At 40.3% G+C, this 22606-nt stretch overlaps 1 protein-coding gene across 3 annotated transcripts in view; it reads left to right on the top strand.

The window, feature by feature from the left end:
- The window catches only part of ERICH3 (glutamate rich 3), an 81429-nt gene that overhangs the window by 45130 nt on the left and 13693 nt on the right, over positions 1-22606 (top strand). For 2 of the 3 annotated variants that reach the window (XM_025201826.1, XM_025201827.1), the window contains exons 11-13: positions 2557-2784; positions 4358-4456; positions 21301-21438. In XM_025201826.1, the coding sequence (XP_025057611.1) occupies positions 2557-2784; positions 4358-4456; positions 21301-21438 (465 nt within the window). Of the gene's footprint in view, positions 1-2556; positions 2785-4357; positions 4457-13493; positions 13998-21300; positions 21439-22606 lie in introns of all 3 variants that reach the window. The other variant, XM_025201828.1, reaches the window with a different exon arrangement.

Here is a 22606-nt window from a genome sequence, read left to right on the forward strand (position 1 = left end):
TATGGCACTCCATGGCACCCTTGAAAGAATCTCAAGGCACCCCAAGGTACTATGGCACCCTGACTGAAAATCACTGCTTTACAGATGACTTGGGGGTCATCATTGACCACAAGATGAACATGAGCCTGCAATGCGATGCTGCAGCTAGTAAAGCGACCAAAACGCTGGCTTGCATCCATAGATGCTTCTCAAGCAAATCCCGGGACATCATTCTCCCCTTGTACTCGGCCTTGGTGAGGCCGCAGCTGGAGTACTGCGTCCAGTTTTGGGCTCCACAATTCAAAAAGGATGTGGAGAAGCTTGAGAGAGTGCAGAGAAGAGCCACGCACATGATCAGAGGTCAGGGAAGCAGACCCTACGATGACAGGCTGAGAGCCCTGGGGCTCTTTAGCCTGAAAAAGCGCAGGCTCAGGGGTGATCTGATGGCCACCTATAAGTTTATCAGGGGTGACCACCAGTATCTGGGGGAACGTTTGTTCACCAGAGCGCCCCAAGGGATGATGACTAGGTCGAATGGTCATAAACTACTACAAGACCGTTTCAGGCTGGACATAAGGAAGAATTTCTTTACTGTCCGAGCCCCCAAGGTCTGGAACAGCCTGCCACCGGAGGTGGTTCAAGCGCCTTCATTGAACACCTTCAAGAGCAAACTGGATGCTCATCTTGCTGGGATCCTATGACCCCAGCTGACTTCCTGCCCTTTGGGCAGGGGGCTGGACTCGATGATCTTCCGAGGTCCCTTCCAGCCCTAATGTCTATGAAATCTATTAAATTTATTTTACTTGTATTTATTTCTGTTTTTCATTTTGCAAGGTCATTTTTGTTCTGTTAAAATATCTCCTCTCTAAAATTTTCTAAAGTCAAATATAGAAAATTAAGTCTTAAGTATAATATATCCTCATCAGTTATTCTTGCTTGTGGAAGAACATTTAAAGTTATCTGAATAGAGTCAGATAAACCTGTCTACCTCATGGTCAGTGTCCTTTCATGTATTCCTCTTGTGTTGTGTAACCTAAGACAAATGTCTACTCTATCTACTTGTTTGTCATATGCCATCTATCCATTTATGAAGAAATTGTTAGCATCTCCTGTTTTGTTCATTCACTTTTAATTTAATAAAGTCATCATTTTCATAACAGACCATGTTCTTTCTTCATAAATATATTTTTTTCTCCCTGCTTTCTATTCCTATTTTCCCTTTTCTGATTTTTCTGCTCTATTGCGTAGCTTTCTCATTACTCATCATGTATGCAGTTTTGTGATTAATAAAGCTTTCTCCCCTCTGGGAGGTGGACACCTCTCTGACAATTACCTGAGAAGGCCTTGCTGCCACGCATGCTGCTGGAATCTCAATTGATTTGAATATAGAAAATAAGTCTGCTTATTTCCTTAATTCTCATTGTATGGATAATTGTTTGTTTGCCTAATTGGTTCTGCATCAGATACTCTTCACTTCTCTCTTGGGCAGTTTGTCACTTCAACATTTTAAAAACATTGGTGGAAAGAAACAGAGGTGAACAATTAAATTTGAAAGGTGAGAAATTATGGCTTGGAGGGACAGCTGGAGTGTGTCATCTGTGACAGTTCTCTTTCATGATATGGTTTTGTTGCTTCTCTGGTGGATGTGCAGCAAATTAGTTGCTGGAATGTAAAGACTGTATTATAGAAAGGTTCTGCATATACTCTGGTTTTCAGGAAAAAAGGTAGGCCATTTCTGGGTGGAGTGGGAAGTATTCTGTAATGCACACATACATTTAAATTCTGAACTACATATATGTACAAAACCCTGCTATCAAATCTTACTAATCACCCTTAGCTTTCAGCTTCCCAGTAAAAGATGAAATCTGGGATATTTGGTTTGCACTGAAATCTAAATGGGATTTTTTCCATAAGCTTCAGTTCTGCTAGGATTTCACCTTGGAACCAGATTAACATACTTGAAGGAACTGTATGGTAATCAGAGCATTCCTCTGCAGTGCGTTTTAGCTGGATTTAATTAATTAATTATTTTTGTAAGGCACATTTTTGCTAATTAGCCATGTCAATCCACATTTATCTTACTTTCCACATACAACATTTTATCTTTCTGCTGCTTGATGCACTGCTTAGATTTATTTTCCTTGCAATAAGATTCCTGTATTGGGAGTCTTTTCCTTTTATATGCTATTCTTACCTTTCTGTCTTCGTCTTTCTCCAAACTTACAGCTTTGTTGATTTTATTTTTTACATATGAAAGACTCATTTTGGAACAGTTAGTAGCTTTATACAGTTTCTTTGCACACGCGCGTGCGTGTGTGTGTGTGTGTGTGTGTGTGAAATTATCCATAATGTATTGCGGAGGTATAATTTCTCACACACACACACACACACACGCACCCTCCCCGCTTACAATCCCTGTTTGTGGTCTCAGTCATTTATTGTTGTAAAAAAAAAAAAAAAAGAGAACAGGTAAAGGAAAAAAGAGGGTTAATGGAGTTAACTTCTCCCTGGTTAATAAGAACTTTAAATAGTTACAAATTCCATTTTCTGTCTCATGGTAGAGTTCTTTTATTTCAGAGTATGATGAAGATTTTGAAGCAGATGAAGAGAAATCAGATGAAGAAGTTAATGAAGAAGGACAGGCTGATGATCAAATGAATGGAATGTCAAAGTCACCCACAGAAGATGAAAAAGATAATTTAAACCATGAAAAGGAGAGTAAAAGCTCATTGGAGAAGGCCTCTGACAGTGAGAAAGATGAAAGTGATGGATACTCCGACAGTGATTCAAAGGAGGGTAAACAAGGTTAGTTGTCATTTATTAATGTGGCTCTGATTAGTTGACCTAATCCATGTTTTACATTTTGCACATGCCCTGTAATGTCCATCTAGCCTGCATTGACACCAGGGTACACATTAAGTTCTGTCATTGATGTGACATGTATATCCAGCACAAAGTACCCACAGCCTGCTGAGCTGCTGCACAACCTGTTAGAGAGCCACGGCTCCTGTTTTGGCAGCACACTTACCCTACTGTCTTGAAGAAACCCACTGGTAACAATTTGTAGAGCAAACCAAGAGTTAAAGGCACGTGTCAGATTCTTCCCTTTTTACCTGCATTAGTCCTGTTTTTTGAGACCTTTCATCCCTCTTCACGGGATACATTAAATTAGGAGAAATTACTCCAGCTCTGAAGTTGCATGTATGGGTGAAGAGAAAGGAGAAAAGGGCATGTTATTAACAATGCTACAGCATTATAAAATACTTTATACTGACAGGGTGCCATTCATCTGAGGATCTTCCATATTAATTATACCTAGCAACACCTCTGATGTAAATCTCTTAAAACCTACCACTTGAAATGTAGTCAGCTCTGGAGTGCAATGCAGCACTTGTTTTAACAGCTCATAGCAAAGACTGCAGAACAGTTCAAATTCAGAAATAGAGATCTAGTTCCTTGACAAAATAACAGTAGATGCTTCAGAAAGATCCTCGTCTGAAGTAAATGGTTATAGCCTCATTTACTGCAGTGGAGCCATGATCATTTATACCATTTGGGGCTGTGCTCCTTTGGGTGGAATTTGGTGAAGACACCAAGTTAGCACTTCAATTTGTCTGAGAAGTGCCACTATCAATGATTATAAGTGGTTAGGACCTTGGCACAATGTTTCTTGTGGAAATGGCACATCCTTCTTGCTGTCTGCTAAGCCATGGTTCACCGACTGAAACGTTGATGCCACTCTCATCTCCCAAGTGATGTGGAGATTTTTAGGGTCTCAATCCAAACTGAGCTCATAAGCAGTGACAAGAGCCAAGCTGGTCTGGTGTGTTGAACTGTTCAATCTGTCAAGCCCCAAACCTTCAAAATGCAGCACCCAGGATAATTATTGACGAAGGAAGACTAAAATGATGTAGAATTTATTTTAGTAGTAAAAGTAACCTTTTCTGTAACCTCAGCTTTCTGAATCAGCATCCCTGATGTAAATAATTATGACCTTAATATTGCAAGCTACACATTTTTATAAATAGTCTACTAGACACTGGCAAGCAATTTTCAATATATTAAACAAACTGGAGGAAAATTCCAGAAGCTGGTGAATGAGCAAAAAATGAACTGCCTGCATTTTGGTTTTTATCTTTGTGGCTGAAGCAGTGGTTTGGTTTTCTTCTTCCTTCTACGTTTCATCCTTGATGGGTTGTTTTTTTCTCTAATGCTGATATGACTTAGGTACCTATTGTTTTTCATAATACTTCAGGAGTTCACCAATTACTGGTCTCATAAAATTTCCATATTAATATTCCTTACTTTTGGCAGTCCTAATATGTAAACTATTTCCCCAAATTAAATGTAAACATTACTTTCATGTTTGTATTTCTAGGTGAAGTAGATGAAGCAGCTATTTGTGAAAAAGTTGCAGCTGTGAGAAAGATGCAGTGTTTTTATAGAAACTATAAAAGCCAACAGAAACTTATCTCAGGTTTGAAATACATCTGTGTATAAAATCATTCTAATGATTAAAATATATTTTAATTTCTCCCCCTCAATAATCAGGAATAATTAATTTGCTGATTCCTGGACAATGACATAGATGTATTTAAAACATATTTTTCCTGCTTATTGGTATGTGGCATAATCAGGTTTCTTGTGACCAAATCAGTTGCCCCTTGAACTGTATCCTTTATAATGATCAAGTGAAAATATTTGAGTGTAGAGAGGGACTGCTAATACTGCACTCCTCCTTGGTTCTTCCTAAATTAAAATGCTTCTCATTTTGCTCTTAAGTATTGCAACCCCAACCACACAGCTATTGCTAAAGTTCAGTTAGGTGTTTCCACTAACTCTGGAATCTCTAACCAGTTGAAGTATATTAACACTCTTAGTTGTGTGCATAATTGAGGGCATGATATGGCTGTTAAAGAATATCTGCTGTTCCTCTCATTGACAATATGCTTCCAACAGGATGTACAGGTAATTACATTACATCCATTAAACTAATTTTTAAATTGCTTTGCTTTAACTGTAGATGTTAATTAAACTAAATGAATTATAGTAGCAGAAACTGTATTTCCTGGCCAGCCCCGAACCAGCACTCCTTACCATACAAATAAATAAGGCGCTCTGATTTTTTTCTATTTTTAATCAGTTTTAAATACACCTCTTCACTGATCCTGTGGGATAGTAATTAAAGACTTCCTCCTGGATCCCCAGTGAGAAATTATTTTCGGTAGAATGATCAGACGTATCAGTTAGCTGTGAGACTCTTTACTGAAATACTGTTAGTGGACTCCTCTTTGTTCATGGCGGTCAATAGTTATATGGACCACAGCTCATTGAGTTAATATTTCTTTCTCTACAGGGAAAAAAAGCAGAAAAAGGGACACTGGGAAGCCATTAGATACATAAAATGAGCATGTTTAGCACAAGGGGCCAATGAAATAAAAAGACCAGCCATCTTGGTTCATCGCCTACTGCTTGACAGTACACCAGTAACACTTTTCATCAAGTTATCTGCTTTCTAATGCTTGCTTTGTTTTCTCTTTCTGAAGTAACTCAGCTACTTAGTTAAGCCATTTATACCCACTGCTGTTTCAATCTGAATAATTTTTCTGGTAGCCTCGTGGCTGCTTCTGTCATCCCATCAACATGCCATTATGCATTGCACCAGGCAGGGGTCTCTCTGCATCTCTCATCATCTTAGCTGTATTAGTGCCATTACTTTCTCAGAGGGTTGGCTGTGGTTTCCCACACAGACGTGTTGGCAGGGTGTATTCCTGGAGGAGTTCTCCATTTCTTATTTGATCCACAAGACACTGTTAACCTTCTCATCATGTTTTTCTCCCAGGCTTATGGGGAATGGATGGATTGAGAACTGGCAAGTTGTTTTATTTTCTTTTATTATTGCCTTTATATTTGCTGCTGGAGTTGCACTATGGAACTGGTACCCAAACACAGGATGGGTGCCCTCGGGACACTTCTGTACATCAAAATGAATAACCAAATAAATGCTGAAAGTGGGTGGGAAGTGGGAAGTTAGGAAGACTTGTTAGAGAGCATTACTTTTTTGGCAGTTTGTGCTGCAAATGTATCCACTCTGTATTCCCAGTTCTAGCTGGCTTTTCCCTATAGATGTGGAAACAGTTGTCAACAACATTCACATCTACCCTGACATACATATATACTGAGAGTGGAAAGTCTGAGAGAGCTCCATCATTTTATTTAGCACCAGCAGACCATGGGCTGTCATATGCACTTGGGTCTCGCAATTTGGGGCCTGTACTAGAACTTGGATTTTCAGGGATCCAGGGTGTAGTTGTATTGGTCTAGAGGCAAAAGGAATCAGAACTCGTGGTAGCTAGTAGAAGATATCACCTCTTCCATGAGTTCTGGTTCCTTGTGGATTTGCAGGGAATTCGGATTTGAACTCCTGAATTCTGAAGCCAAGAGCACTCCTGACTAGAGGGCTGCCAACATCTCTGAAAAATAACAGGTCTCCTACAAGAGATTTCTATTATTCAAGGTGGAAGAAATCTCTGGAAATCAGTTGACACTTGGAAAATTTTATGAGTATGGGCTGAAATCTTGCCAAAACAGCTTGGGTCAAATCCTATCCTGCCTATTAGATGTTTAAGTAGATGTAGGCACCAAAATGCAATCCTAATCACTCAGCTCAAATTTCTGAAAATCCATTGATGTGTCTACTTTGGTAACACACCATCATCTTACCCTTAATCCTCAATGACAAGAAAGCAGGGAGGAGGAGCACTCCTTCATCTTCCATGTAAACAGAAGCATTTCAAGGGTGTGAGGAGAGGGGAACAAGATCCCACTCTTCTGCCTAAGTGCAGAGGTAACAAACAGCTGGAATAAGATTAAACCCCTTGTGAAATTTCACTGCTGTGGGATCCAAACCAGTTCTGAACATTTTCTAGTCTTGAAGAACTAAAAGCCTGCCGTAGGAAGGGATTATTATATACCGAAATCCATTACTTGACTAGCATCACAGATCCTCAGCTGGTTTTGCCAACTTCCCTGTGATGAATACAGCTTTGGTTTTTACAGGGCTATCTAGCAATACTTTGCTCAAGCCAGGCTCTCTTGCTATTGAAATGAAAGGTAGTGTTTATTAGAAGTGAGTGCTGGCAAAGAGTCAACTTTTCAACGTACAAGGTACCTCTTCAACGATATAAAATAGAAGCTGACATTGTGGGATACTGAACTCGGGCGTCAGCAAATCCTTCTATTGTACATGATTAACTAGCTGGCTTTGATTGTCTGGCTAGGCTTAGTTTAGCCTTGATGACACTTGCCTCAAGAGGGCAAGAAGTTACAAAATATGTTACTTTTGTGAAAAGTATGGAAACTTTCAGCTCCATCTAACAATTGAAGCTGATCTATTTGATGAATGCTCTTGTGCTACTCAGCATGGCAAATATAATGCTGTAAGACTGGTAAGAAAAGAAGAATCCTTCTCAGGAATGGTATGTGAGATTTGTTCTTAATCCTTTTAGAGCAAGATGACTTTTCTTACTGTGTTTTTTGTAAGTACTCCAGGCACTGATTCACCCATTGAGAATGTATTGTGATCATCAGCAATAAGTGATATGAAGACTTCTGGGCAAGAAAGCAGAATGTTAATAGAGACTACAGATGGGGATACTGTTTTGTGATCAATTTAGATAGCTACTACTAAAAAAGAAGTGAGAGAGAGCTGGGAAGTTAAAAAAATCCCAAGTCAAGCCAAGCTCTATAACTAAAACATCTACAAAAAGGCTTTATACACTGAAAGAATATTTACTTTTTGCAGTTACATATTAGACATATCAAGTCAAATTCTGATCTAACCCATTACATACAACTTATTTAAGTTCTCATGTACCTTGTCATATTTATCAACTTGGAAAACATGGGATTACATAAATTAGGAAATAAGAGATTTCCCCTGTATCCTGTCTATCTGCTATGTACTCTGGTCTGTTCTGTCCCTGTATCCTGTCTATAAGGATGGCTTCCTATAGAACTGTAACTATACTCTCAGACAGATCATGTTGGGTTTGAACTCTGCACCTTTTATCTACAAGACTGAGCTGCTACTTATTGAGGTGAAAAGTCATCTCCAATAACTTTGAAACAGTAGTTGACTCACGAACCTCAAGTTGCCATAGGAAGAACTGATGAAAAGTTAATATGGGTAGCAGCATTTTCACTAGGACTGGTTGAAAAAAAAAATAGTTTAGTTAACAAAAAATCTGTTGAAAGGTAGAAGACTTTTTTTTCCTTTTTCTCAGTGATAATTTTTATCTTGTATATATAAAAATATTTGATTATTTTTGTGTGGGAAAACATCTTTTTACATTTTTTCACTTGGATAAAACAAAGAAGGACATGAAAGAAAAGCATGAGAAAGTTGTTTGTTACCCATTGATATGAAACAGCATTGCTCTAAAATGTAAAAATGTTTGCTTAGAATTTTTTGGGGGAGGGGGATATTTGTTTTGATTGCAAAGTGCTTGTCAGTCTGAAAAAATGTTTAATTTTTTATGGAAAATTTTCAGTGGATGATGATATTTACTAGTCATTTGTCTAATCTGGTTTTAAATTGCTAAAGACATAAAACTTAAATCAATCTTTTGGGAGACTATTCTAATATCTGATAGATCTCATCAGTGGGGTATTTTTAAGGGTATTCATTGCGAAAAATATTTTTTTCATAATCTAACACCATTATTATTAGTTACAACAATTCTTCCTTCCTGATGTTTGTGCTTCCAAATTTGTGTAGATGGGTAGCATATCTCTTGAGCCATTGTTGCCCAAGTTATACGCATTTGGTTCTTTCAGTCTTTCCTTGTAATTAAATCCTTCTAATGTCTCTATCCATTTTTCTTGTTCTTCCCTGTTATCAGTAACAGAGAAGCCTAGAAATGAATACATTGTCCTGAGGTCAATCCTCAGTGTTCTATAAAGAGAACTCACCATCCTGGTCCAAGAAGTATTGTGCCCAAATAATTTTTTGTGCATCTGCATGTCTCAGACACTTGGACACCTTTTGCCATAAGCTGTATCCTGTCCCTTCATGGCATCGTAGTGTTAAAAAGAGATAATTAAGCTCCCCTAACTGGTTGTGTGCTTTGGCTCATATAGAGCTGGTTCAGTGACAACTTGTTTCTGGTCCCATCTAGTGTAGGTGGCATGGCCACAAACACTGCTGAATTCTAGCCATTCCTAGCTGGCATGCACCCCTCTTTGTTCCCTTTCTTATCTTCTGCACCAGACTGAACTTTCTAGATCCAGGAGTTGGGCCCAAACTAGATTAGTGTTATTCCTTAGTCTTAGGCTGTATGTTTTTATGTTTTAACTAATACTGGCATACTGCTGACATGTTGTGAGGAAGTTGAGGTTGCTTTCATGGAGGTTCTCCCTTTTGTCCTTGTGTATGATGTGGGCAGATCCAGGATTTTCTAAAGGGGGATGTAGCACACCACCCCTCAGACCATGACTGGAGCCCCTGGGCTGGTGCGGGACATGGGGAGTCAAGGATAAAGTGCATGAAGGTGGTAACCTACCCATCACTGCTACCGTCCCTACCAAATCCACTGTTCCTGGCCTGCGCCAGCCAGGAGCTGTGGGGATGGTTGTGTGGTTTGCTGGGGACAGCAGTGGCAGAGTACAGGTTTCTTCCGCCACTGCCTTTTCCCTGCCTAACACCATGTTAGGTGTCTATGCTAGCCAGGAGCAGATGCTGGAAGGAGGAACCTGTGTGTTGTTGCTGCTGTCCCCAGCTGAGCCCAGAACCCCATGCAACCACGCTCTGCACCTGGAACAGGGCAGGAGCAGCACTGGGTCTCTTCCCACTCCTGTGTCAACCAAGGACAGTGGTGGTGGAGGGGCCTGGGTTCCTCCTTCCAGCACCTGGTCTTAGCCAGTGGAGGACACGGGGGAATGTCAGTGAACAGGTTCAGTAGCAGGAAACTTGCCTGTTGCCACCATTGTCTCTTGTCAAGCCTGGCACTGTGAAACCACTCCGCACAGGCCCTGCTTGGAGTGAGCCAGGAGTGGATCTGGGCTTTCCCCTGCTCCTGGTTATCTGGGGACAGCAACTGTGGCAGGAGGAAGGAGTGGAAGGAGGGTGCAACCATCATGGCCTCATCCCCCTGGATCTGACCCTGTGGGTAGATACAACCGCTAGGATTGCTTGAGTCCTGAAGATGGTGATTGATAGAATGTAAGGTGCTTCAAAAGAAAACTGCTGCTCTAGTACGCCTTGAAGAATCCCTCAGTTAGTGGTAGGGGTGGTGGACAAGGTGAACTTTCAACAGAATATGAAGTGTTGTTTGCTGAGTTCCCTCTATTAACTGCTCCACTTTGAAACATTTTGTGTGTTTCCAAATGTGGTGCTAAATGCATTATTAATAACCAGCATTGTCTAAAATAAAATGTTGGCCCTCAATATAACTTAGTCTCCAAGAGTGGGTTCTGTATTCCAAAGGTGTCAAAGGAGGAAAGTCAGCTCTTTAGTAATACAGTACCGGGAATTCTTCAGTGATAGTATCTTTTAACAACACAGTCTTAGGCCTTCCCTTTTATCCAACTGGTTTAAAAATCATATTCACTCCTGAACAGGCAGGGCATGCAGCTACCAGGGATGAGTTGCCAAGTCCCTGCATTTTTACTCTCATCCTCTAGCATCTGTAGTAAGGGATGCACTAATAAAATATTGAATTTGTTTGAAAATGGCGCCTAGATTCCATCAGCACATCTATTTGGTTGTAACCACAAAAAACATTAATCTTTTGTAGGCAACAATATTGGATATACTGGTAAGTTATTACTTTCTTTGGGTTTCCAGGTAAATGTGGAATATAACAAGGTTTTTTAGTCTTTAAACTAATTCCAGCATTCTTAAATGTGTTGATTAAATTTAGGCATTTGAATTTTGATATTTAGGTGCCTAAATGACTTAATTTTCAAAGTTTCTGAACAGCTGCAGCTGCTAATTTCCTTGGGCATGCAAAACATCTGGAAGCAGGGGGCTGATTTAAGTCTCTAACTATGGAAACAGGTGCCTAATTTTAGGCCACCCTACTTTGAATATTTTATATTTAAGCTTTTTTAAGGATACATATGCAGAGAAAAGAAGCTTATAAAATGTAGCCTTGTTAGTTTCTCCTTGTTGTGCTTATTGCTTTATCACAAAGTGATTTTTCCCTATTTTTCAAATTTTCCATGACTAAAGTATGTTCATGTTCTGTATGCTTCTTACATTGAACAGACTGTCTCTGCTAGTTCACTGTTTTTCTTTGGTCATTTACAATAAATATCTCCTTTTCGGTATAGTGCTAGTAGCAAAACTCTTGCTGACGTAACAAAATCCTGGGAACATAAATGACCCACATAGTAACTTACATATCAATGTGTTTGTATGACTGTTACCGTTACTTCCCCTCTCCTCTGCCCTAACCAAAATGGGCTCTGTACTTTGTCTTGAAGTTATCTGGGCCATGAGCAAACACTGGGCAGAGACTGAACTTTGAATTCAGTGGGACTATTCACTTGCTTAAAGTTAAGCATGTACTTAGACTGCAAGCTATTAGGAGCAAGGATTGTGCATTTGTACAGTAACCAGCACAGTGAAATCCCGCTCTTGTTGAGGTTCCGAGATGCTCCTGTAATCCAAGTGCTATATGGTAATAATAGTAACAGGACCAGGAGTTTACCATTTATATATAACACAGCGGGGAGGAAATCTCATCTTACTTTATTTCATCTCATCTCAGCATTTATATTGCACTCATCACCATAGCACCTGAATATAATAAGTTGTGCAGGTTTAACAGAGGGTTGAATTTCAACTTTCATACAATTTTTTTAACAGTTGAGAAACCTAAGGCCTTATTTTTGTATGTAATGTTACAGGTCAGGCATAAAAAGAACATTCAAATCCTTGTGGACTGTAAGTCTATGAATAAATTGTAAAGTATCATTGACCAGTTCTCCTAGAAATCCGAACTATTTATCTGATTGTATGAGCCTCCCTTTGCTCCAGCTGGCCTATATATGTTCTTGATTTTTTTCGAAATTGCAGTGTTCTCAGGGAGTCTAGTGGCTGAAGTCATTCTAAACCGTTGATCTCTAAGTTGCAGCTTCAAATCCAGTACAGCCTGGAAGTGATTGCGAGCCTAACCCTGTGTTAGCTGTTCAGCAGAATATCTGTTGAAAATTTTTCTGATCAAATCCTAATAGACAGGATAACATCACAATGGTACTAACTGTCTATCTCAGTGGACAGGAGAAGGCTGGGATACCCATCTGACCAGCTACCTTGATGGCAATAAAGGCCTTTCTAGAACACAGATGAGGCCCTTGGGGAAGTTTTGTGGGAAGGCTTTCAATATCCCGCATCCCTTATACCAATTCTGTGGATGAATGGAAGGCTTGTTAACTGGGCTGAAAATCTGTCCCTTTTGCCAAGCATTATATTAATTTCAGGTCAGATTCTATACTGAAACGCCACATCCCAAGTTCTACCGAAGTTAATTGGTGTTATACGTGCAATTTGTATATTTTGGTTTTATTTTAAAAATTGTACAGGAATTTTCAACGTATCTCAGAGAGGTATTTAGAAAATTCGCAGAATTACAGTGAACATTTTTTCAGACACAGAAAGAATGTCAGAATAACAGGACTGCACTGCAAATAGCAAGGTTTAATGTGCTATGGCAGGAGTTGGAAACCCCCAACACATGTGCCAGACCATGGCATGCAAAGGCGTTTTGCTTGGCACGCATGCCTCGGGACAGAAGGTGGGGCAACCGTGAGGGGCCCAATCCTTTTTGTGGCAGTGCAACCCTAGCCCCTTCCCCACCATCCACCTCGAGGTGTTCATGTACCCACTGCAGGCAACGAGCTGGGCTGGGGCTCTGTGGACTCCGGTGCAGCTGCTTGCAGCCTCCTGGCTGCCTGCCACAGCCGGCCAGCTCTGGGTAGGCCCCTGCTGCACGCCACAGAGCCTGGGCTGCTCACAGCATACAGGCCCCTTGCAGCATCCTGCCATCTTCCCCGGCACACCAACATCCTACAAGACAGGGTTGCGGGTGTTTTTGTCACTCTGCCCAAAAATGTTGCTTACCCCTGTGCTATGGTATTGCTCTCTGTTTGATCTCCAAAGGTGTTCTAGTAGATTCATTGAAATACTAAGAGCACTTTAGCACATTCCTATTGTGAAACTTTTGTGGTAATGTAAGACCTACCTGCTCTTAGACACATTTATGGAATGATTTCATTACATGATCAGAAAAAGCATTAACTAGCTTTTGATTAAATGCATGCCTTTTGATAGTTTCAGGTTAAATACCTCTAGGTACAATTGCTGGAACTTTTTGGGCAGACCCTCATGTAGTGTAAATCAAAACACTCCTGGTTTACGCCAGATGAAGACCAAGCCCTTGGTGCTGCTGAACAATGACTACAAATGTTTTATGAAAAAATAATAAAATGAAATTGTTTGCTGTTTGTAGATAGGAAGTCTGCATCTCCTTTCTCATCCAGCAGTACCCTATATAGCAGTGAAGATGAGTCTGAAGCTGAAAAGACAAAAGACAATATTGCAGGCAATGAAAAGGAAGATATTGAAAAGACTTCTGATGATCAAACATACGCACAGTGTGAAAAAGAGAACAAGGACAGCAAACCACTGCAAATGGAGGAAAACTTGGAAATGGAAGCAGACGAGGAGATGGAAATGGATGAAACCAGAAAGATGGAAGCAGAGGATGTGTCATTTAGAGAAGGAAGTAAGACTCTTCCTGAAAGTATCATGGAAACATTGCCCCAAGACACAGATGAAATCAATGGGGAACTCAAACATGGGTCAATAGAAAATAACACAAGGGAAGATGGGGAGGAGGCTGGAAATAACATGAGGGAAGATGGGGAGCAGGATGTTCTAGTGCATTTGGAAAGCAGCACTGTGGAAGCAGAGGATAGAAACAAGGAGCCTCTTGAGGTTGATGAAGGAGGTGGTAAGTACCATCTTTCAGCAAAACTGTGATGCATCCAGTGCATGTAAGTGTGGTTTGATTTGTCCATAGAGGTAGTAAGGATTTGGCATGAGAAATACAGCTGTTGGCCTGTTTTAGAGATACAATGTGAAAGTGTTAGAGTTTCGCTCTACTCTGTGCAGTCACTACCATGATGTCTTCTGAGCTTGTTTCCTTGTACAGTTTTTACAATGTAAGGCTTTGGCTATTCTTTCTTCATCTCTTATCAGTCTCATAGGCTGCATATAAAGCAAATACTTTATTTTTCCATAGGCAGCGGTGTCATGAAATTTGACATCTCATGTAATTTTATAAAACTTGGTGCCTTAGTACTGGGAATCCTGGATAATTTGCATGTCAGCTCAGGTGAACTTTTGGGTACTTTTTATTATACAATATTCCAGAAGGATCTCTAAAGTCTGTTGTGTGTCATGCTGCAATGGATAGGTGACTAAACTTCGAGTCAGCAGAGATGGCTTCTGTCTCAGCTTCTTCACTGACTCACTGTCTCTCATTGAGCAAAATTTCCCTGTGCCTATGGATAATAATAGTATAGTAATGCTCCTATTACAAGGATATTTTGGATCCTGGGCAAGGCACTTGCATAGCCACATAAATAAGGTTTTGCAGGATTAGGTGGGTGGCAAGAAAGTTAATTTTTGATCTGGAATATCATCAGACTAGTAAACAATCTCATAATCAGTGTGTGTAAAATAGAGAAGTGGCCTTCTGCAGTGATGTAGACATAAAGAAGGAGAGCCATAAGCCACACTAGACAACCTCTGACTGTATTTTTATGTATGCTGATTTTGCAGTGAAACACATAAAGCTCTTGCTTTTTTTTTTTAAATAGATGTATGTGGTTGGTTTCTATTGCTTTCTGTTCAAGTACAGCATGTATCAAATAGTGCAGCCTGTGTGGAATAAACATCCTTGAATGCTATGCCAAATTATTTGCAAGTCTCTCAATGCTGAATTGCTTTTGGTGGCACTGTGCATTGGTTTTGCTTTGTTAGATATTCAGAATTCAAGAAAAGAAAGCAATATAGGATTGGATGATTATACTGAAGTGCTTATAGGTGTGTTATTTCTTGAAACTTTCCTTTCACTTGTGTGAGGGAAATCTCAGTTAAGTAACTTCACCCGTGTGCTGTTAAATGAAAGAAGTAAGTCGTGTTAAAGAAGGAAGCTGTTTCTAGCCACACAGGTAGGATTTAAAGCTGCCCTACAAAATGGACGAAAGAAGTAAGTGCTGAGCTAGTGACTTGCCCCCAAGTTACCACAAAACAATATTACTGTTCTTCATTAACACAAATTTATTTGTGCTGTAATTAGTCAGTTAGCAACTAAAGTGCTGAATAAACATAGAATGTGGGGTGAGCTCTCTTCAAAAAAGAACTAGTGCAGTTGTCTGGATGGGGAAGTGACAGGTGGGGTAAGTGCAGTGCAGATAACAGACTACATGCTTCCAGACCTAATCTTACAGTACTTTACTGCTTGGAAAATGAGGGCAAAGCAAGAACTAGGAGGACAAAATACTCATTTAATCATGGAAGCTGAAGATAGGAAAAGCTTTGTAGATCACAGTGCAGTCTGTCTACCTGTCAGCACAGGATTGTCAAGGTAAATTTTTGGTGATCATCACGAATTTGTCCAGGAACTATGTCCAGAGAAACCAAAGATTAAGAATAAGGGCCCCTTAGTTTTATTCCATCCTTTGGATGGAAAGGTTTTGAGGAACAGCACATGCTTCATTCATTCAGGCATGATCCCGTTGGCCAGTTTGCGACTCTAGGAAAATGCTGCACATTCCCAGCTATAGCCAGCCCTTCAGCGTGCTGAGGGACATCCATTTCCAGAGCAACCAGTGGGAAGGAGCTCAGCACCTTCCAAGGGCTGCAGAATGAGCTCTCTTCCGTACTTAAGCTTCATTCTGTTTCTGTTAAACTCTCCTTAGAGACTAGTCACCACTGTCCTTCTCTGTTATCTGGTGTTTCTGCCCTGCCCTGATGGCTGGCAACACATGCAGTTCTTGACACCGCTCCTGCTAACCAGACTGGTCCCAAATCCCAAAACAAAGTTAAGCAGAATTGCTTTACATGCAAAGGAGACCAAAAGAAGAAAATATCACTTGGCTCTATTGTGCTGTTGCGGGAGGCTGGGCAAGCCTCTATGAATGGGTATGCTGGGACCTGAAGAAGCAATGTGAACACCTGAGGATGGATCCTGCTGTGCATCCTCTGGTCTTGTGCTTCTTGTGACATTCTCTCTCAACTTGAGAGAGAGTTATCTGAGCAGGATTTGTCATCCTCTTCTGGCCTCAGTGTTGATTGACTGTCAATTCTCCCCTGCTTAGATGTTACACAGACAATAAACTGTGAAGAATAGGAACTGCCAGCTCATCAAACTGTAGGACTATGATCAGGTCAAAGTAATAATTTATGCACCACACTTAACAAAACTCCAGGGGTTTCAATGAGCCTAAAGAAACTGCTGCCTTTATCTTGATACAGCAAAGGACTCTCCTGAGGGTTGAAAGCCTCTCCTCTTCTGCAGAGTGGAACCAGCACCGTCATTGTTCTTCAAATTGCTATTGCAGTAGTGCTCAAAAGACTCCCACTCTTACCCCCCATCAGGATTTGGATCCCATTGTGCAAAGTGCTATATAGACAGTCATGAAGACCTACATCCTACTTTGAAATGGTAAAGGGGGTCTGTAGTTTCCGATTAAATGCAGAGAAGTGGAGTGACTTCACATGGAGATAACAACCTCGTGCATCTTAAGTAAAGTGCTATGGACTGTGAGAGATTTTGTCTTCCTCTGCAGTGGAGGAGGGGAAACCATGGCCCTCTTCCTTGGATCTCTCAGTGTTTAAACAACTTTGCAGCAGCAGGCATTGGCTGCAGTGGTCCCCTTGCTTTACCTGTAGTGGATTACAGTGTTGTGGTTTTCTCAGGACTGGCTTTATAGTCTTGCGGATAGATTCATAGACTGTAGGGCTGGAAGGGACCTTGGAAGATCAGGCAATGGATTTGTATAGGATAGTTTGGATAGCGATGATCCTGCCTCAGGCAAGGAGTTGGAATAAATGAATTCTGGAAGTTTCTTTAGCCTGACTTCCGTGTGATTCTGTGGTTAGTGGGAGATGAGGCCTGTGGAAAAGGAACAGCAAAGAGGGGAAGAAAGGCTAATTCAGTGGGAAGGAAGAGGCATGGGGAAGAGGTGAATAGAATGCAAAGGACTAAGGAAAAAAATGATTATTTTACTACAGTACTAGAGAGAAGAGCAATAGCAAGTGTACACAGGGGACTGCTTTCTGCAGTTTGGTTTCTAGTGTCTTGTCCAGGTAAAACTGTAAAATCCCCAAGTGAATTGTCCATTTTCTTCAGGAAATTGTGCTATAGTCTAAAAGCTATCATTCTTAGGAAACATCCTCTAGTTTTTATATGACATGGCTCCTTCAATTTTAACCCATTGCTCCTATGAGCTGGGTAAGAGAGCTTGGGCCCAGGCCTAGTGGGGATGGAGAAGGAACTAGAAAGAAATAGTGACACTTAGAAGTATATGTTGGGTGGATGATGTTGTAAATTAATGGAGTAGAAAGGAAAATATAAAGGAGAAAAGGAAGTGAAATTGTGGAGAGAAGAGACAATAGTAGAGAACTGTCTGGTGGAAAAGGTGAGAGAGGGAAGGAGAGAATAAAGGAAGTGGAATGAGAGGACATGGGAACAAATAAGGAGAGAACAGTGCAAGAATGATGAAAAGAATTAGAAGGCAGGAAATCGAATGGTAATTTGGTCCCTTAACTCCACTTAAAGTCAATGGGACATAATTATCTTCCTTTTTCTAGACCCTTCATTGCCAAGCTTGGTTCTCTATTAGAAGATGGCTTAAGCCTCTTCTATTATACACACAGTTAGAAGGTTCAACAATTTGGTGGTTTATTTTCCAGTCTCAGATGCATTACTACCCAGTAGTCTACGTAGCTTGTTGGAAGGAAGAATTTCTATATACTTATTCACATACATGCCAAGTGATCTTGCTTCTTATGTACACTGTTTATATATATATTTTGTATAATGCAATACCATTATCTGATAGCAGAAAATTTCCATGTTTTGTATTTGAAATGGGGTACAGTTGATAGAAATGCAATGATGACAGCACATTTCCCTTAAAATTAAAATGTAACATGTATTGCAGTTTCATTTGTATAAATGGACAATTCAAGTATATTAATTTAGAACATGTCTGTATCACCTGCAGTTTGTAAGTTAGATTCAGACTCATACCCAGTAGAGGACTAGCCAGGGCAGTACATACAATGGATTTGATCTCAGTACAACAACAGAAAGACCTCAGTGGGAGAGAAAAGAGAGAACAAACTCAGCCTGCTCACAGAATATCAGGCCATATTTTGAGGAGCTCTATGTCCAGAGGGCAAAATGAAGTTGGAAATGGACCGTGTACAGTACATGGGTCTCCTGAAATAGAAGGTACCATAGCCCTGACAGAGCCACTGAACAAAGAACTGGCAAGTGCAAGCCTGTAAAGAAGAGGCATAGTTACATTCATTGAAACTACCATAGAGTGGATCAGCAGTATAGGAGTGGAAAGGAAACCTTCAGTAAATCTGCACTGACTGAAGATCCTGAACAGAATATTGAAAAATAATAACTACCCATTTACTAATGGCTGAGGGTATGCTACCTGATTTATGCAGGGCAAAAGTTGGCTCTGCTTCTGATATCAAGAAAGTGCCCTGGTATGCTGTGCAAAGTGAGCAATCAGCTTCCTGACAACATTGCCATAGCTTTTGGCAGGTAGTATTGGGCATTGAGAAAATACAATATGATGTATGTGAAGAGTATAGTGATTGACCATGGAAGGAGATTCTGCAGCATCATGAAGTCTCATCCTGACCCTGCCAAAGGATCAGAACAGACTTGTCCACTTTAAGCAACAGGACAACGTATCTCAGTGGATTGCAGCAGAGTTTAAGTGAAGCAGTGCCACATAAATTTGACCACAAGGGACCATATTTTATTCTACTTGGGTATCTATGTGGACTTAGGCAACTAAGTGCAATTCTATTCCATCCATTAATGCATATACTTTTAGAACACACCATTATCTAGAACTTGAGTCACAAAAAAAAGTGAGGAGGAGGAGGACCCATTCACTTTTTGCATGAACTCTGTTTCAGGGACTTGGTCAGGGTGGAAAAGAATCATACTTAGGTGCATAACTGCTCAAGTGTCCAATAGGTGGAACAGAATCTGGCTCAAGATGTCTTTCTTTTGCTACCTAAGAGCAATAAGAAAGCAGAGCTGGTAGCAAAGACAGCTACAACAAACACAAAACAGATGGGAAGGCATTTCCACCTACTACTGCATCATCACAGTACAGCCTCCCTGGGCACATCTGCATAGGCAGGAATGTGCATTCCCCGGGGGAGAAATAGCAGCAGCACAAATATGTGCCACTGCTGTTTGTCCTCAGGGAAACACACATGCTCACTTGTCTGGATTGTAGTCCAATACACAGAATAATGGATCAACCCAGGTATTGACCCCAGCCTCGCCTCCCTCTTTCCCCCCATGTGCATGGATTGATGCTGCTGCAGTTCCCTCAGGGCCCTAGGTAAGGAGTAAGTCCAGGTGCTGGTCCCAGCCTCCCCTACTCCACCCGGGACAACTTGCCCCGTGCCAGAGCACACGTGCAGGGGTGTTCCCCAGGGACTAATATGTGCACTAATATGTGCCGCTGTTATTTGTCCCTAGGGCAATGCATGTACATGCTCATCTAGACACTCCCCCTGTGTCTAGATTGTAGTCCAACTTACTGAGTAATGGGTCAGAGAAGCAAGTCTACTGCAGTCTAGTGGAGGAACGAGTGATGGTACAGAGAACAGCTTGGAGGACTCCAAGTAAGTTGAGCAGCCCTCTACCATTAAAGAAGCCAAAAAGAGGCCACATAATATTGAAAAGCAGGTCAGTACCCAAATGCCAAATAGCTTTGTGTAACACAAGGGTAAAAAGCAGCTGGTTCAGGCTGCAGCAGGACACAAGTAATTTAAAATGGCTGTTGACTCATAACATTGGTAGAAATGAAACCAGAACCAAACGTAGAGTAGCAGCAAGCATTCAGCAAACCCAGAGAGACAGGGCAAGCACCAGGAAGATGGAAAGAGCTTCAAGCATCAGCTGCCTTGATAAAGGAGAGTCAGAAGAAATTAGGTATGTGAGCAATGCAGGGGCCCAACAGACCTCTACCAACAGACTACAGACAACAGAAGGGTGGAATCAAGTCCCCTGCTAACACAAGAAGAGCTGTATATTAGTTCAGAGAATTATGATGCAAACAGTAAGGGGGCATGCCTCTAGGGTTGGTTACATATAGTACTATCAACTGCCCCCCAGCAACTCAAAAGTACTTGCACAAAAGATACAACAAAAAATTGGTGAAAGATCTAGTAAACTGCTTGGAACTTGGGAGGAGGAGCAGGGATTGAAACACAAAAGAGTTTTGGAGAAACGCCAGGCAGGCAGTCTGTCTTTATGTGTAAGCAACTTATTTGCAGCATCTATGTAAATACTTTTTTCAATAAAAAGCTGGGTTTTTTCTACAAACACAGAATATGATTGTGAAATTACCCAGCTCACATATGTAAACAATTCTGGAAATCATAGCACAGCTTTAACTATGCTGCTGCAGTTGCACAGGTATGTCTCGATTATAGAAGAAAACGCTAGCCTTGTATCTACGTATATAGTTGCATTTAGGAATAGTATATATTTTGGTGCTCATGCACGGGTATTTACATTCAGAAATTTCATGCATGAATACAAACATCAGACTTGAAATAATTCTCATCTGGGGAATTGGAAGAACCATCAGAAGTGCATATGAAGATTTAGCATGTACAATTATGGTATAAAGCAGAAAAATAAAGGTTTTTCCGTTTATCAAATATCGTTGCTTGTGCATGCAAACATCTTGATAAAAGTAGTCTTGCTGCTTTGTGATAGTTTGTGCCTGATTTCTGCCTGCATGTTTGTAGAGTCTCTTGTATTTTATATATATATAGTTGTCTTTTGATTTTAATATAATTCAAAGCATTATCCCTGGTGATGGTTTACTGGATTTTAATTAACCCTGCACTAGTATTGTAGATCTTGTTAATTTTGTTTAAGATAATTGCACAATTTCTTTCCCCTTTATGCTTTTTGATGATTTTCCCTACTTGCTCTCTGTTTTGTAATTCTGTGATATTTTTTGAAGATTGCAAGTCTGTCCAAGAGAAAATAGCAGAAGCAATTGAAAATGATTATCACTTGAATTCTGAACCTGAACCCAGTGATTCCAGTACAGATGAGGAAGAAGAGACCTTAACAAGTGAAGCTCATGACATAAATGAAGGTGAGGTCAACTAATACGATCAGTAAGGGGATTAAATTTCACTCATTTAAAAGCATTTGTAGATGTTTCCTCCTTTAGCCTTCCTCTACAAACTATACTCTCCTCCTTCCCTTGCCTTACTGTACCTTTTATTGCCAAAAATCATGGCACTGCTTAATCTGATTCTGAAGTTATAGGTAAAACTATTTCCAGTTGGGGTTTACAGTGATTTTGAAAGAGTCCAAGCTATGAAGATTGGGTGCTAGTGGAGGAAGAATCTTGTAATAGAAATCTGGTAAATTTAACTTTGCTTCTAACCTGTTAGATTAGCATTCATGATGACATCTGGTTATGAAATTAAATCTAACCATAGCCAAGATGATTCTACTCATAAATGCCACTTCTCAAAGAAATAAAAGCTAGAGGCTAACATCATTGCTAATGCAATGGAGAGGGCTAGTGTTCTGAGCCTCAGCAAAGTAGCCAGGTCCCGAGTTTGTACCTCAAACTTGTTTCCTTCCTGATGATTGGCATTTGGGCAGTGACTTAGCAAAGCAATGTAAATCTTTTCTTGGGTTGGACTATTCCAAAAGTTTCTCATTTTGATTTTCTGCACTTTTAGATTATCTTTAATCTTAATCTTGAGTTTTAGCATTGTAACTCAAGTGTGTGCAATAGGAGAGTGCCCTAGAGTCAGTCCATTATTGGACTGTAGCAATGAACTCTATGGAACGTAAATGTTCTTTTCCAAAACAGTGATATGATGAGTTTGAAATTTACAGAATGGGGAAAAAGCAAGGCTATACATTAAGTTTGATTTAATGTCTTGCTTTACTATACCCTGTAATACCTTAATATCACAGAATATAATTGCCAACATAACTGGGACAACAGCTGGAATCCTCTGCTCCCAAAGAAGGAAATAGAGAATACAGTAGTTATGTTGCAATGTCCTAGGAAATGATGGTAGGAGAGTACTTCAATGCAGTGGAATGAATATTTATGCTAGGGGCTAGCTGAATATAGTTCATATTTTTCATTTAATTTCATTTCACCGTTACTTCATTTAATTTAATTAATGTGTTTATTGGACTAGACCAAGATGTTCAGAAACAACAAGCAATTTTTGGCTGCCATTAGTGCCAAGACTCAGACAACCTAAGACAGCCTGATTTTCAGGTGACTCAGA

Source organism: Alligator sinensis, unplaced genomic scaffold, assembly GCF_000455745.1.
Source record: "Alligator sinensis unplaced genomic scaffold, ASM45574v1 scaffold853_1, whole genome shotgun sequence".
In the NCBI taxonomy this organism is placed as follows: Eukaryota; Metazoa; Chordata; order Crocodylia; family Alligatoridae; genus Alligator; species Alligator sinensis.